The sequence below is a fragment of the Apodemus sylvaticus genome, chromosome 12 (genome assembly GCF_947179515.1).
Source record: "Apodemus sylvaticus chromosome 12, mApoSyl1.1, whole genome shotgun sequence".
NCBI lineage: Eukaryota > Metazoa > Chordata > Mammalia > Rodentia > Muridae > Apodemus > Apodemus sylvaticus.
The window spans coordinates 7,377,191-7,391,866 of NC_067483.1; the positions used below are offsets into that span (position 1 = coordinate 7,377,191).

At 37.9% G+C, this 14,676-nt stretch overlaps 1 protein-coding gene across 2 annotated transcripts in view; it reads right to left on the reverse strand.

The window, feature by feature from the left end:
- The window catches only part of LOC127697709 (contactin-associated protein like 5-2), a 909,987-nt gene that overhangs the window by 429,905 nt on the left and 465,406 nt on the right, over positions 1-14,676 (reverse strand). For both annotated transcript variants that reach the window (XM_052201021.1, XM_052201020.1), the window contains exon 10: positions 11,617-11,788. In XM_052201021.1, coding sequence (XP_052056981.1) covers positions 11,617-11,788 — 172 coding nt within the window. The remainder of the gene's footprint in view (positions 1-11,616; positions 11,789-14,676) is intronic.

Sequence of the window (14,676 nt, forward strand, 5' to 3'; positions counted from 1 at the left end):
TAGACCCGGGAAGATCACTGAGGCTTTATGGTCTTTTATCCTACTTTATTTGGAGCACTACACATTCAGTAAGAAACCCTGTCTTGGAAAGTGAAGGAAGAGTGACAGAGGAAGACATAGTCAACCTCTTGACTACACACACACACACACACACACACACAAGCAGCAGCAGCAGCAGCAGCTGTGCATTTTACACAGATAATATATATGTGTAAAAATGCTCAGCAAGCATTTTACATAGATAATATATATGATCTTTACCTTCACACTCATCAACCAAGAACACTCACATTTCACAAGTCTTAAAATTCACCCTTAGAGGATATAGAGGTGCACCAGGCACCAGAATTATGATATGTGAAAAGAAATCTCACAAAACATTGGTGTGGCATACAAGAGTCACAGCATACAAGATTATTCTTAAAATTATAATTTTACTGGAATACAATATTTCCTAATCTTTATAAAATTGAAAATATTAAAAAAAGTTTGAATTCTGTCTGGGATCTAATTAAGGTTAGTTTTAGAGTATTAAGATGAATATCAATTTATTAAAATTAAATACATTTTAAAAAACCATTTTCTAGTTTTTCAAAAATCATAATTCAAGTTCATAATCATCACTAATGAGTATAATCACTTCAGTATAAAAGAAAATACTTTCATTGTCACAAAACATTCCAATGTGTGTAGCCTGTATCCATTGTATTTGAATCTTCAAAGCAAAGAGTGCATTGCAACTCTACCAATTAGACATGCTTTGTATTGATTCCTGTCCCAATTGCTGATAAACCACTTGATGAAAAATACATAAGGAAGAAAATGTTATCTGGTTTACAGTTCAAGAGGATGGATTTTATCATGGCAGTGAAGATATAACAGCAGGTAGGGAGTGACTGACAGCAGAAACTGGAAACTAACTAGACACATGGTAGCCATAGCATGTATAAAGTGAACAGGAAGTGGGCTTGGCTATAAAACTTCATGGGCCACTCCCAGTGATCTACTTCCTTCAGCTACTCTTTACCTCCTAAAAGAAAAAAAAAAATCACAGGGAGGTTTCTAAATAGAAGGGAACCCAGTGTACAAACACATGATCCTGTTGGGAACAGTCCCATTTTACCCAAAAGGAAAGCAGTTCTGATTTATTTGCCATCAGATGTATAGGAAAACAGAGGTGTGAAACCGATTCTGTTCTAATGTTTCCTGTTTGAAGATTTTCCTGAGAATGGGCTATCATTATTTCAAAACTCCAATATGAGCAAGGTTTTTGTTTAGATCCTCTGCCCAATTATCTCCATGTAAAGATCCATTATTCACTAAAGAATAACACCCCAAACTCAATAGTATGCAAAAGCAAAGATTTTATTCTGTAGAAGTCCATCATGCTGGGTTCTTCCATTTACCAAGATGGAGACACCCAAGTGAGTTTGCAGGTCCAATTTAAAGCACATTAGGGGAATTCCTGGGAGGATTATCTGACCTTTATCCTAATTGATTGGCTCTTTATCTAGGAACATTCCACAACCTTTGCTTGGCAATGGGGAGAGAGGCTGAAAACTGATGCAGTCCCATTGACCATGCTTCAGGCCAGGTGGTAGGTTAGCCTCTGAGTGGCTCCCCAAGGCCTGGGGTTTTTCCAGTAACTGACTTGACTAAACTTGCCCAGTTCTAAGAAAAAGAGATTAAGGCTTAGTATCCTGGATTATAATTTGAAAACTGTCATTGAGTCAGACTGTCTCAGTTCTCTCATCCAGACATGTGTTTAGATGTAACAAGGCCTTAGTCTGTCATCAGCATTGTTCCAGGCACAGTGTAGCTTTGCACAGATATTATCCTATATATTCCTATATTCAAAAGGCCCATTCAGTGTGTAGTTTTACCTTTCAAGGGAAAATATTTTAAAACTTTCAAAGTTTCTCAACAGCCTGTTAAAATACTAATCAAAATAATTTCTTCTATATAAGCTGAAAAATCCATTAGACACCTATCAATGTCAACACCTTCCCTTGTAAAATGAGAAGAGTTTAAGTTTATGTTCCAATATAGAACTCTCAATGTTTGAACCAGATAATTATTAGAGAATAGTCTCTAGCATGGAATCTGTCTTATTGTTTTACTTTACTATATTTAAAGGTACCTACTTATTGAAAGACAGAAACAAAGATTTTTTTAAAAAAATTCAGACCCATAACCCCACATCTCATTTCTTCTTTATCATTATTTTTTATCCCTTATAATGACATTTAAGAGACTAGGGATATGGGTTTGTCAGTTAAGTGGGCTATACAATCATAAGGAACTGAGTTTGAATCCTTAGAACTCATGTAAAAGCTGTACATGATGGCATGCATTTGAAATCTTATCACTTAAAGAGAAGCAGTTAGATCCCGGGGACGTCCTAGGCAGACAGTGTAGCTAAACCAGTAAGGTATAATGTTGATAAGAGATCCTGACTCGAAAAGGAAAGGAAGAAAAACAACTGAGGGAGAAAGTTGACATTGACCTTGGGCCTATACATACATGTGCATTGATACCCGTACACACACACACACACACACACACACACACTCACACACACATCAGATGATAGACCACATTTGGCAGAAGTTAGAGGCACCTTTTCATAGCAAAAAATGGTAGAGTTTGCCATAGCCAATAAATAAATAAATAAATAAATAAATAAGAAATACTTTTTTTTTCTCATTGCCAGTTACTTTTAATAAAGATGAAGAAAAGTATATGCTATTTTACTCTTGGGTAGAACTTCAGGGCTAAAGTGAAATTTGTAATTAATTTCAGTAATTTCACTTTTAAACAAGAACTGACATGGGTGCAAACCTGTTAGCACCCTCAGGACCACTGTTTGTATCATTCCTCCAGGCAGACAGAGGCAACCTCACAGCTGCCAACCAGGCATCCCGGAACTGCGTGGATTCCTGGAGTCTGTGTCTGATTATGCAGAGAGCACTCACATCCTCCAACTTCTCTATAGACACCTTGTCTGTTTCTTCTTACTCTTGAGCTGCCTCAGCACACACACACCTTCCAAACACACCTTCCATGGCAGACACACTCCATTTTTTTCTTAAAGCACAAAATTATAATAAGGCTACTGTGTGCCTGTGCTTCCTTCCACTGTATTATTTACAGATTACATTGCTTAGATATATTACTATAGTTTTCTTGTCTAATTTTATCACTGTCTTGCTAAAATCATAAGGAGCACTGAACACCACTTGTGCTATATCTGGCTTTGCTGTATGTGAGATTATATGACATGGCTTCCTGCAGTTGCAACAGAGCCAGCAGTGCATGGGCCACCATGAGTGTTGATGCTTGTTGTGGCCATAAGTTTTTATAATAGTGTACATACATTCATGTTCTTCCTTGTAGGAATGCTTCTCATCAAAGGTTAATGAATCCATGATAATCAGATAAAGAACATATCTGAGATTTGAAAGTGTATCTATACCGCAGCAAAATGATAGAACACTGTGACATTTACTACTACCCTTAAAATTGTGGAAAAGATGGTAGTAACATAAATAATTTCTCAACTGTGTAATATTAGGATGCAATATAAATTGCATAAGGAGCTACACAGATCAAAAGGAACAGAACCAGTTTCATTATAAGATAATTTGTCAGAAAGATACTAAGAAAGGATCTAAAGAGATTTAGGGAATGGTGATCATGAGGCAAAATCTCATGCAGATAAGCTCTGTTCTGTTTGCTTGCATTTTTATTCATTTTTTGCTTGTGTTTTTATGCTTACAAGATGAGCCTGGGACAGAAAAAGTTTAGACATAGGTATGGTTAGCATGGTAATTTTAGGGTGGATTTCCAGACTGGGGTGATGGGATATTGATTGATTCATGGGATAATCAAAAGGGAACTTTAGGAAATACTGAATTGATATGTAAAATAAAAGAATAGATATTTCATCTGCACAAAATGACTGACCCAGACAGTTTTTAGAAGATGAAGAGAAGCTATCTCAAGCAGAGAGCTGTCTGGTGATCTTCAGAGATGACCAAAGAGAGTGAACAATCTGAAAGCTGTCGCAACTAAACATAGGCTGTCAGCTTGAAAACATGATTTGACTTCAAGTCATTAGTTTCCCACTCTCAAACACCCCTTTTCTCAGAACTCCAGTATGAAGGGTTCAGGTAGATACCACATATATTCTTCATCTTGCGCAAATACAATTTCAAATGCTGAAGGATAATATTTACTTGTGTAAGATTCCTGTGTGGTTCATCTGCAACCACTGAGAGAAAATGCTATTAATGTCAGAAGTACTCAAATTATGACTTATGGCAAAGCACCTGCTCCCAGAAGAATGCAATATGTGACACAAGAACTCTTTCCCAGATTGCAAAGTGAAAATATTGATTACAGCTGGGTACTAAATGATACCCTGTCAAATAAGAAAAACGCTGTGTGGATTATAAAATGGGGTTTAGGAATAGGTAGGATTTTGGTACAGTTTTAGTTCTTTCAGACAGAACTGGAGGTGATTCCGTGATCCTCACATGTGGTAGGACACTACAGCAGCAAAACTGGCATGTTCAGGTTCAATGAGAGAACTTGCTCATAAAACAGAGGAGAAAATTACTGAGAAAGACAAAAGTTGTGAGCTTTTGGCCTCCAGAATACACTCATACTTGTCCATCCACTCACATGTGGGCATATACACATATAAACACAAATAGACTTCATTAATATCGTCCAGCTTCATTTGCATTACAGTAGAAAATGGGGGCATGATTTAGGAATGAATTGTGTCTAAGAGAGTCATCCCATCTTGTTACTTCCCTTTCCAATTGCTTCTGTAATTGCAAGCAGGTAAAACCACTCTTTAAATCAGTCTGGTGGCTCCTCAGAAAACTGAACATAGTACTACCATAAGACCCAACTATTCAACTCCTGGGCATATAGTAAGAAGATGCTCCAACATATAATAAGGACACATGTTCCAGTATGTTCATAGCAATCATACCTAGCCAGAACACAGAAAGAACCCAGATGTTCAACAGAGGAATGGATATAGAAAATACACAATAAAATACTAGTCAGCTATTAAAAACAATGACTTCAGGAAATTTTCAGGAAAATGAATAAATCTAGAAAATATCCTAAGTGAGGTAATTCAGTCACAAAAGAACACAGATGATAAGTACTCACTGATGGATGGATATTAGGCAAAGAGCATGGAATACCTATGGTGCAACTCACAATGTACATGAAGCTCAAGAGGAAGGAAGATCAAAAAGTGAATGTTTCAGTCCTGTTTAGAAGGGGAAACAAAATAATGGAGGGAAGTAGAGGGTGGGAGGGATTTCGGAGGAAGAGAAGTCTGGAAAGGAAAAAGAGGAAAAGAATCAGGTGTGGGAGGAGATGCAGGAGAGTTAAAGAGGGGCAGGATATCGAGCAGACCTGTGTGACAGTGTGGGATGGGAAACTGGTGGTAGCAACCAGAAAGGCCCAGACGCCAGAACAGCAAGAGGCTCCCAGGACTCCATGTAGATAATATTACCTGAAATACCCCACAAAGGGAAGGGAGAACCTATTGAGACCATATCCAGAGGTTAAGCTTGGCACCTGAGGGATGGGGCCACCAAACCATCTCCAAAATTGTAACCTGAACTTCTTCCTGTCTAACAGAATTCAGGGACAAAGAGTGGAACAGAGACTGAAGGAAAGGCCATTCAGAAACTGCCCTACCTGGGGATCCATCCTACATATAGACACTATTGGAATGCCAAGAAGTGCTTGCTGACAGGAGCCTGATAGAAGTGTCTCCTGCGAAGTTCTGCCTGATCCTGACTAGTACAAGTGATTGCAGTCAATCATCAGACTAAGAACAGGGACCTGGATGGAGGACTTAGGGGAAGGATTGAAGGAGCTGCTTGGTACTGTGAAGGCTTGATGTCTCAGTGTAGAGGAATGCTAGGGCAGTGAGGCAGGTGGTCGTGGGAGCACCCTCATGGAAGCAGGGAAAGTGAGAATGGGATAGAAGGTTTCAGAGGGGAAACTGGGAAAAGGAATAACTTTTACAATGCAAATAAATAAAATATCCAATTAAAAAAAACTGCATTGCCTTCAAAATCTGATTTCCCTCCCAGGCATTGTTGGAAACAAACAAACAAACAAACAAACAAACAAATGAAAGATTATGAAAGAGAAACCAATATGTGTAGGTCAGCCCAATTTCCCTGTGAAGGAGAAAATGCCCATAGAAAGCAACAATAGTGGTCTTAGTATCTGTGATCCACGAGGAGACAGTCCTCCCCATGGTCCTGTTGGCCAGGGAGGAGCACAAGCAGAGAAACCAGAGCCAGCCAGAGTCATCCCTGCTCTCCCTAGCAGGCAGGTTCTTACCAGCAGGCTAAAATAGTTACACTGATGAATACATTAAACATGGAACAATGCAGGAGTTTCTCATCAACTGGGGAGGACAAGGGAGCTCCAGAGACCCCTTGTGTCTGCTTGCTAAGCACTGAAGCTCTTCTCTCCATGCCTGACCTCTGACTGACCAATTGCCAGTTTTATGTATCTATGCCACATATTTTCCTTCCTTGTTTCAATTGTTGCCACTAATTTACTTGCATATGTACTTACATTATGAAATCTATTTTTATTACAAAAATTGAAAGAACACGAAATAAAATAACAGCAACAACAAAACCTTGGGAATATCTGCCTTTGTAACCTTTCACCTTGCTTCACAGATTTCAAACAAACATAAATTAGATCAGAGGGAGAGCAAAGAGACCTTTGGACACAGGATTCCTTTTTGTTAGTGAAAGTAACTGCAATTCAAGTGAATTATCCATTAATGGAATCACATTTCTCATTATACAAGTCTTAGCCAGTGTTTCTATTCCTGAACAAACTTCATGACCAAGAAGCAAGTTGGGGCGCAAAGGGTTTGTTCAGCTTACATTTCCACGTTGCTGTTCATCACCAAAGGAAGTCAGAACTGGAATTCAAGCAGGTCAGGAAACAGAAGCTGCTGCAGAGCCCATGGAGGGATGTAACTTACTGGCTTGATTCCCCTGGCTTGCTCAGCTTTCTTTCTTTCTTTCTTTCTTTCTTTCTTTCTTTCTTTCTTTCTTTCTTTCTTTCTTTCTTTCTTTCTTTCTTTCTTTCTTTTTTTTAATATTTTTATTTTCTATATTCTTTGTTTACATTCCAAATGATTTCCCCTTTCTCGGATCCTCCCTCCCCATATATCCCATAAACCTTCTTCTCTCCATCCATTCTCCAATCACCTCCCTCCTTTTTTCTCTGTCCTTATATTCCCCTCCAATGCTAGATCAATCCTTTCCAGGATCAGGGCCTTCTCCATACTTCTTCATGGGAGTCATTTGTTATGCGATTCTTTCTTATAGAACTAAAGACTACCAGTCCAGGCAGGGCACCACCCACAATGAGCTAAACCCTTCTCCCTTGATCACCAATTGAGAAAATGCCTTTCAGCTGGAGCTCATGGAGGCATTTTCTCAACTGAAGCTCCTTTCTCTGTGATAACTCCAGCTTGTGTCAAGTTGATGCAAAAACTATGCAGTACAAGAAAAACACAATTGTATGTAGTCACTCAAGTAACTGGGCAAGGTAGATAGCAAGGACTTTCATGTAATCAAAAATAATAAGAACTTCCTTGATGGTAGATTATGTTATCAAAGATAACCCAATTTACAAATGTCCTTATATTGATCTGTAATACATATAATGATGCACCAGATGATGATTTTGGCAGTTTTTTTTAATATTTTTATTTTCTATATTCTTTGCTTACATTCCAAATAATTACCCCTTTCCAAGTTCTCCCCCTCCCCATATGTCCCATAAACCTTCTTCTCTCTACCCATTCTCCAATCACCTCTATCCTTTTTCTCTTTACTGATACTCCCCTCCAATGCTAGATCAAGCCTCTCCAGGATCAGGACCCTCTCCTTACTTCTTCATGGGAGTCAATTCTTATGCTAATTGTGCCTTGGGTGTTCAGAGCTTCTGGGCTAATTAATATACACTTAGCAGAGATTGCATTTCATGTGTATTTTTGTGATTGTGTTACCTTGCTTAGGATGATATTTTTCAGTTCCATCCATTTGCCTAAAAAATTCATGAATTCATTGTTTTTAATTGCTGAATAGTACTCCATTGTATATATATATATATATATATATATATATATATATATATATATATATATACCACATTTTCTGTATCCATTCCTCCATTGAGCAATATCTGGGTTCTTTCCAGCTTCTGGCTATTATAAATAGGGCTGCTACGAACATAGTGGAGCATGTGTCCTTATAGCATGCTGGGGAATCCTCTGGGTATATGCCCAGGAGATGTATAACTAGGTCCTCTGGAAGTGTCATGCCCAGTTTTCTTAGAAACCGCCAGACTGATTTCCAGAGTGATTGTACCATCTTACAACCCCACCAGCAATGGAGGAGTGTTCGTCTTTCTCCACATCCTCGCCAACACCTAGTGTCTCCTGAATTTTTAATCTTAGCCATTCTGACTGGTGTGAGGTGAAATCTCAGGGTTGTTTTGATCTGCATTTCCCTAATGGCTAAAGATGTTGAGCAATTCTTAAGGTGCTACTCAGCCATCCGAATTTCTTCAGGCAAAAATTCTTTGTTTAGATCTGTACCCCATGTTTTTAATAGGGTTATTTGGTTCTGTAGGGTCTAACTTCTTGAATTCTTTGTATATATTGGGAATTAGCCCTCTATTGGATGTAGGGTTGGTGAAGATCTTTTCCCAATTTGTTGGTTGCCATTTTGTCCTTTTGATGGTGTTGTTTGCCTTACAGAAACTTTGTAATTTTATGAGATCTCATTTGTCAATTCTTGATCTTAGAGCATAAGCTATTGGTGTTCTGTTCAGGAACTTTTCCCCTGTGCCTATGTCCTCAAGGATTTTCCCCAGTTTCTTTTCTATTAGCTTCAGCATGTCTGGCTTTATGTGGAGGTCCTTGATCCACTTGGAGTTGAGTTTAGTACAAGGAGATAAGAATGGATCAATTTGCATTTTCCTGCATGCTGACCTCCCGTTTAGCCAGCACCATTTGTCAAAAAGGTTATCTTTTTTCTATTGGATGTTTTCAGCTCCTTTGCCGAAAATCAAGTGACCATATGTATGTAGATTCATTCCTGGGTCTTCAATTCTATTCCACTGGTCCACTTGCCTGTCCCTGTGCCAATACCATGCAGTTTTTAACACTATTGCTCTGTAGGATTGCTTGAGGTCTGGGATACTAATTCCCCCGGAAGTTCTTTTACTGTTGATAATAGTTTTCGCTATCCTAGGTTTTTTGGTGTTCCGGATAAATTTGAGCATTGCTTTTTCCAACTCTGTAAAGAACTGACTTGGGATTTTGATGGGGATTGCATTGAATCTGTATATTGCTTTTGGCAAGATGGCAATTTTAAGTATATTAATCCTGCCAATCCACGAGCATGGCAGATTTTTCCATTTTCTGAGGTCTTCTTCGATTTCCTTCTTCAGAAACCTGAAATTCTTGTCATAAAGGTCTTTCACTTGTTTGATTAGAGTCTCACCAAGGTACATTATATTGTTTGTGGCTATTGTGAAGGGTGTCATTTCCTAAGTAGACTATCATGTCATGATAGGATGCTGAATTTTGTCAAATGCCTTCTCAGCATTTAATGAAATGATCATATTTTTTTTCTTTGACTTTGTTTATGTAGTGGATAGCATTGATGGATTTCCGTATATTGAACCATCCCTGCATCCCTGAGATGAAGCCCACTTGATCGTGGATGATGATTATTTTGTTGTGTTCTTGGATTCGGTTGGCAAGAATTTTATTGAGTATTTTTGCATTTGCATACTACTTGGGGTAGTATCCATTTTCTGTAATATCTTTGATTTTGGTACCTCTAAATAAGCACATTTTAATGAAGTACACATTTTTTTATCCATGTTCCCAGCTGGCCAAATGGGAAAAAAAGAGTAGGTAGGGATGAAGAATACAGAGTGATGTGTTGATAGTTGCATGTGTAATAGTATCAGAAATGTACATTAATGTTCCATCTAATTATTGTCATCATTTCTAGCATTGTCAGAGACAATATTCTACATGGCTGATTTCCCATGTTCCTCTGTAAAGTTACCTGATGCTTTTCACCATTTCTTTCTAGACTGGGACACCCATCTCTTGAACTTCCCTAGCTATGCTGGCATGATTCTCAATTCATGTTTCTAGTTAAATTTCATGGCATTCCTTCTCAATCCTCATATAGGACATAAAACCAACATCAACTAGCACTAAGGCCTTCTTTGTAATGATTCTCAGTCCACATTCCCAACTATGTGAAAACCATGTGACTACCCTGAATGGCTCATGAGCTGAACTATAGTAAATCAGCTGAACTATAGCATGTTCACTGAACCTAAGACATTGTGGATTTCAAGACAAGTCATCTTGCTTTTATGGAAACATATATTGCTAAAAAATACTATTGTATATTGTTAGTTATAAAATGCTTCTCAGTTCTAGAGATTTTAAATGTAATGTCAAAGTATTTTGACTTGGTAACACAAAACATGTTCTGCTTCCTAGCCATTCTGTGGGACTACCATCTTCAGTTTTACTCTTACCTTAGCCAAGCATAATTTTGGCTCATCCTTCAATATGTTAACTCAGTCACCTATATAAACTTTCTCCATATCATTCCTCATTCACACAGCGGTTTTAACTACTGGTATCAATGGTACTTATTAGTAACACATGTTTAACAAATCAGGGAATATTTCAATTTATAGTAATGGCTAATGATTCTAGCCAAAGATCTCTAATACCAACACATAGGTTTGCACTTAAATCCTTTTAACCCATTGGATCACTAATATCTTAAGAGAGGTAGAACAGGTATTGCTACAGAAAGAACATAGCAAAATACTGCTGAAATTCAGTACCCATTCTCTTTGCTTTTCTAACTTAAATCTGGAAGCTTCTACCATAAGAGGAATCAAATCTCAAAAGAGATGCAGCTAGAAACTAAGTGTCATGCTGAATCTCTGGGTTGTTTTTTAAAAGTACTTATTCTCACAAATCTGCTGTCTTTTCTCTTTGGTACTAAAGAAACAATAGGTGGGGTTGGTGTCAGTTAGGTCCAGCCCTCTCCAACTGAGAACATCCATGTTGAGCACAGTGAATCCCTTAGCGATAGAATTACTGAAGCTTTGGACATTAAAGAGAAAGCATCCACATCAGGTGAAGGATTATGTGGTTTAGGGAAAGTAATTAATCTCTCCTCTATGTTTTAGATTTAAATTCAATGTAATCAAATGTTTATGCATAAAATTTCAATCTTTTCACAACTTTGTATCTTGATTTACTTTGCATATCTCATTTACTGCAAGTCAACATGGATAGAGATTCAAATAATTTAAGCCATTTTACTCGGGACCTGAAATCCTTTCAGAAATATTTTCTATTAGGTAGCTCAATTAGATCTAATGTGGCTAATATTTGTGGATTAGAATTTTGCTTAAATAAATTCATATTCATAACAATGAGAATGGGAAAGGGCCAGGGAACAGAGGAGACAAGACAATAATTACCTGTCTTTGATGCTACACACATCAATGTGTAAATCACTAAAACTCCCCAGGGAACCTTGCTGAACTGAAATGAGGTCCTTGGGCTGGTTATCAATAAAGATGAGCCTCATGCAGCCTTGGAAAGCCTTAATGGGGTTTAAGCATTGGGAATCGGTGAGATTTTCGGGGCACCCTGTGGGACAGAGAAAAAGATGAAGAACACTGAAATGATCTGTTGTTGCTGTGACAACCTATTGATGAAAACCTTAAGGTCTAATTATTTGGGCATTTTTGTTTTTTTATTCATAGCAGGGAATACTTTTGTTGAACATTCTAGCTCAGGAAGAGATGCAACAATGTTGTAAAATGGGGGTGGTTAGCCAATAAAAAGGAAAAAAATACTAATGCGTATGTTATTAGTATGACATTTACCATAATCCTCAGTGTGTGTGTGTGTGTGTGTGTGTGTGTTGTAAGCCTGAATATGTAGGAAAATGAAGCAGATGCAGTGTTTCATGTGAGTACATGTAGAAAATACAGTGCTTTATATAGGTGCATGTAGAGGGTGCAGTATTTCATGTGTATACATGTAAAAGCCATAGATTGACATTAGAATGTCTTTCTCTACCAACTCCCATTTTATTCTATGAGGTAAAGGCTGTTTTTGAACCAGGGATTCACCAATTTATCTAGACTGGCTGGTTCTTAACTCTGGGGTTTTGCCTTCATTTTATTTTGTTAGAGACAGCCTCCTTACCCAGTGGGAGCTCTTTTACTGGAATATGTTGGGTTGTCAGTGAGTCTCATGAGCCTGCTTATCTAAGCCTTGCCAGCACTGAAACTCGAGTGGTTCCATGCCACACCCAGTATTTTAGCTACTGGGAAGCCAATCTGTTAGAAAACCTAGTAGTTTTTCCTTTGAAAAGCATTCTTTACATACTATACATATGTTGTAAGTGCTTGGAAATGTTGTCTGTGACTGAAAACATATCTAAATTCACAAGGTAATTCTGAGTTACATTCTCTAAGGAAATTAGGCTTCATAAGAATAACAGCTGAGTAATTGTCAGTTTAATTATGCAGCATTAACAGGTCTAGCTTCTAAGAAAATTACACCCAGGAACTAAGCAGGATTTTTGATATGCTGTACAAAGCAAATCCAGACATTAAAAGAATGATGGGCTTAAGTGAACATAGTTATAGGCTGTAATAGCACATACCAAAGGTTAACACCACAACTTTTAAAGAATGTTCTTTTAAAAATATAGATGCATTACACAAGTTTAGCATTATCTGTGGCCAGGCCAACCTACTCTTCATTAAGACATGTGCAGATCAAGCAGGTAAATGGATATGTGTGTTCTTAATAACTACATTGCAGTGATTTTGATAGGCTCAAAGCATATAGGAAGGTGAGCTTGAAAACATTGCAATATGCCATAAATAAAGGGGAATTATCTCAGACATTGCTAATAGATGGAAAGTCGAGTCCCAGCATCTGGTTAATAGCTCACAGACACAATATAAAATAAAGAGATGCTACAAATTTTATTTGATACTCTAGAAAGATTTTATGGAAGTTGACTATTATTTCTGAAGCTCATTTTTCACCTTCCTTATGTTTACAGTCTGCATGTCGAGGGTTTGAACAAACACAAACATCACAAATAAATGTTTTTGTTCTAAGCCTAGGACCATGAAAACGCACACAGAATTTGACAATATGCTAGCAAGGGGAAGAGAGCTAGCATGCCTCTGTGATATTTCAGAAGATTATTGTAACTTGATTATTCAAAGCCATTGTGCTTGGATATAAGTTTCTGACCACCATTCTTTCTTCACAGATGATATACTATATGTAATGTAGAATGCACAGCATGGAATTGAGACCATTGTTCAGCACCTGTTCCCATTCATTTCCTTTCACTATGAGATTACAGAAAGCATACACTCACTGGCTCTTTAATTACCCATAGATTATTATGATTTTGTGTGATTTTATATATACAAATATACACACACACACACATACAGTTGTGCAGGAACCACGGCCAATGCATGGAAATTAGAAGACAACTACAGAGTTGCTGCTTTCTACCTTGTCTGAATGTGGATATTCTGTTTGTCACAGAATATTCCTGTTTCTCTGGCATGAGTGACAGTACAGTTACAGTCATGTGCTACAGAGTCTTTCTGAAAGCACTACGCATCCAAATTAGGAGCATATTCTTATACAATATGAGCTTTATGACTGAGCCATATCTCTAACCTACAGTTTATTTTATTTCAACAAATTGCAGTTTAATAATGTATCACATAGACACATTATCACCTATAAGTTTATGCTATGGCAGAGCCTTTAATGTTGATAGTAGGTGAAAGAATATGCTCCTCCCTCATGCTAAAATCCAACCTCACTAATCTTGTTCCACACAGTTCCATTTCAAAGAGACCCTAAATAAGTATTCTAGACATGCACACATATTTTGTGTGTGTGTGTGTGTGTGTGTGTGTGTGTGTGCACGCACATGTGTTTTAAGCTTGTCAAACATTTCCTTAGGAAGAAGGGGTGATTCATAGATTTGGAGCTAACAGACTGCAAGGTTTGGGATAGAGGTCAGTGTAGAATGCATGATTACTATGTAGCCGGCCTTAGGAAACTTCCGTGTGTGTTTCATTGCTGTTATTATTATTTTTATTATTATGTATGAGTCAAACAGAGTGCAGGCATGCTATCATGTGTGTATGAAAGTCAGATGACAGAACTGTAGAACCCATTCTCTTCTTTCACTTCTGGCTCCAGGGATAGAACTCATGACTTCAGTTTGAGAGAAAAGTGTTTTTGCTATCTTTTCAGTGAATGCTATTGTACAATGCTAGTCTTCAGTTACCTCGTGGGAAGGAACTGCTATCCCTAGGGCAAGGCTAGCTCATGCTTACATCTATACAATTTGAACCAGGTTGAGACACTCTTAAGATTGTGTAGGGGAAACACAGACAGTCCAATGTGCATGGGGTTGTGTGTGCATGTGTGCCATGCATGGAGACCAGTGCCTAATATATGCTGAATAAGATCTCTAC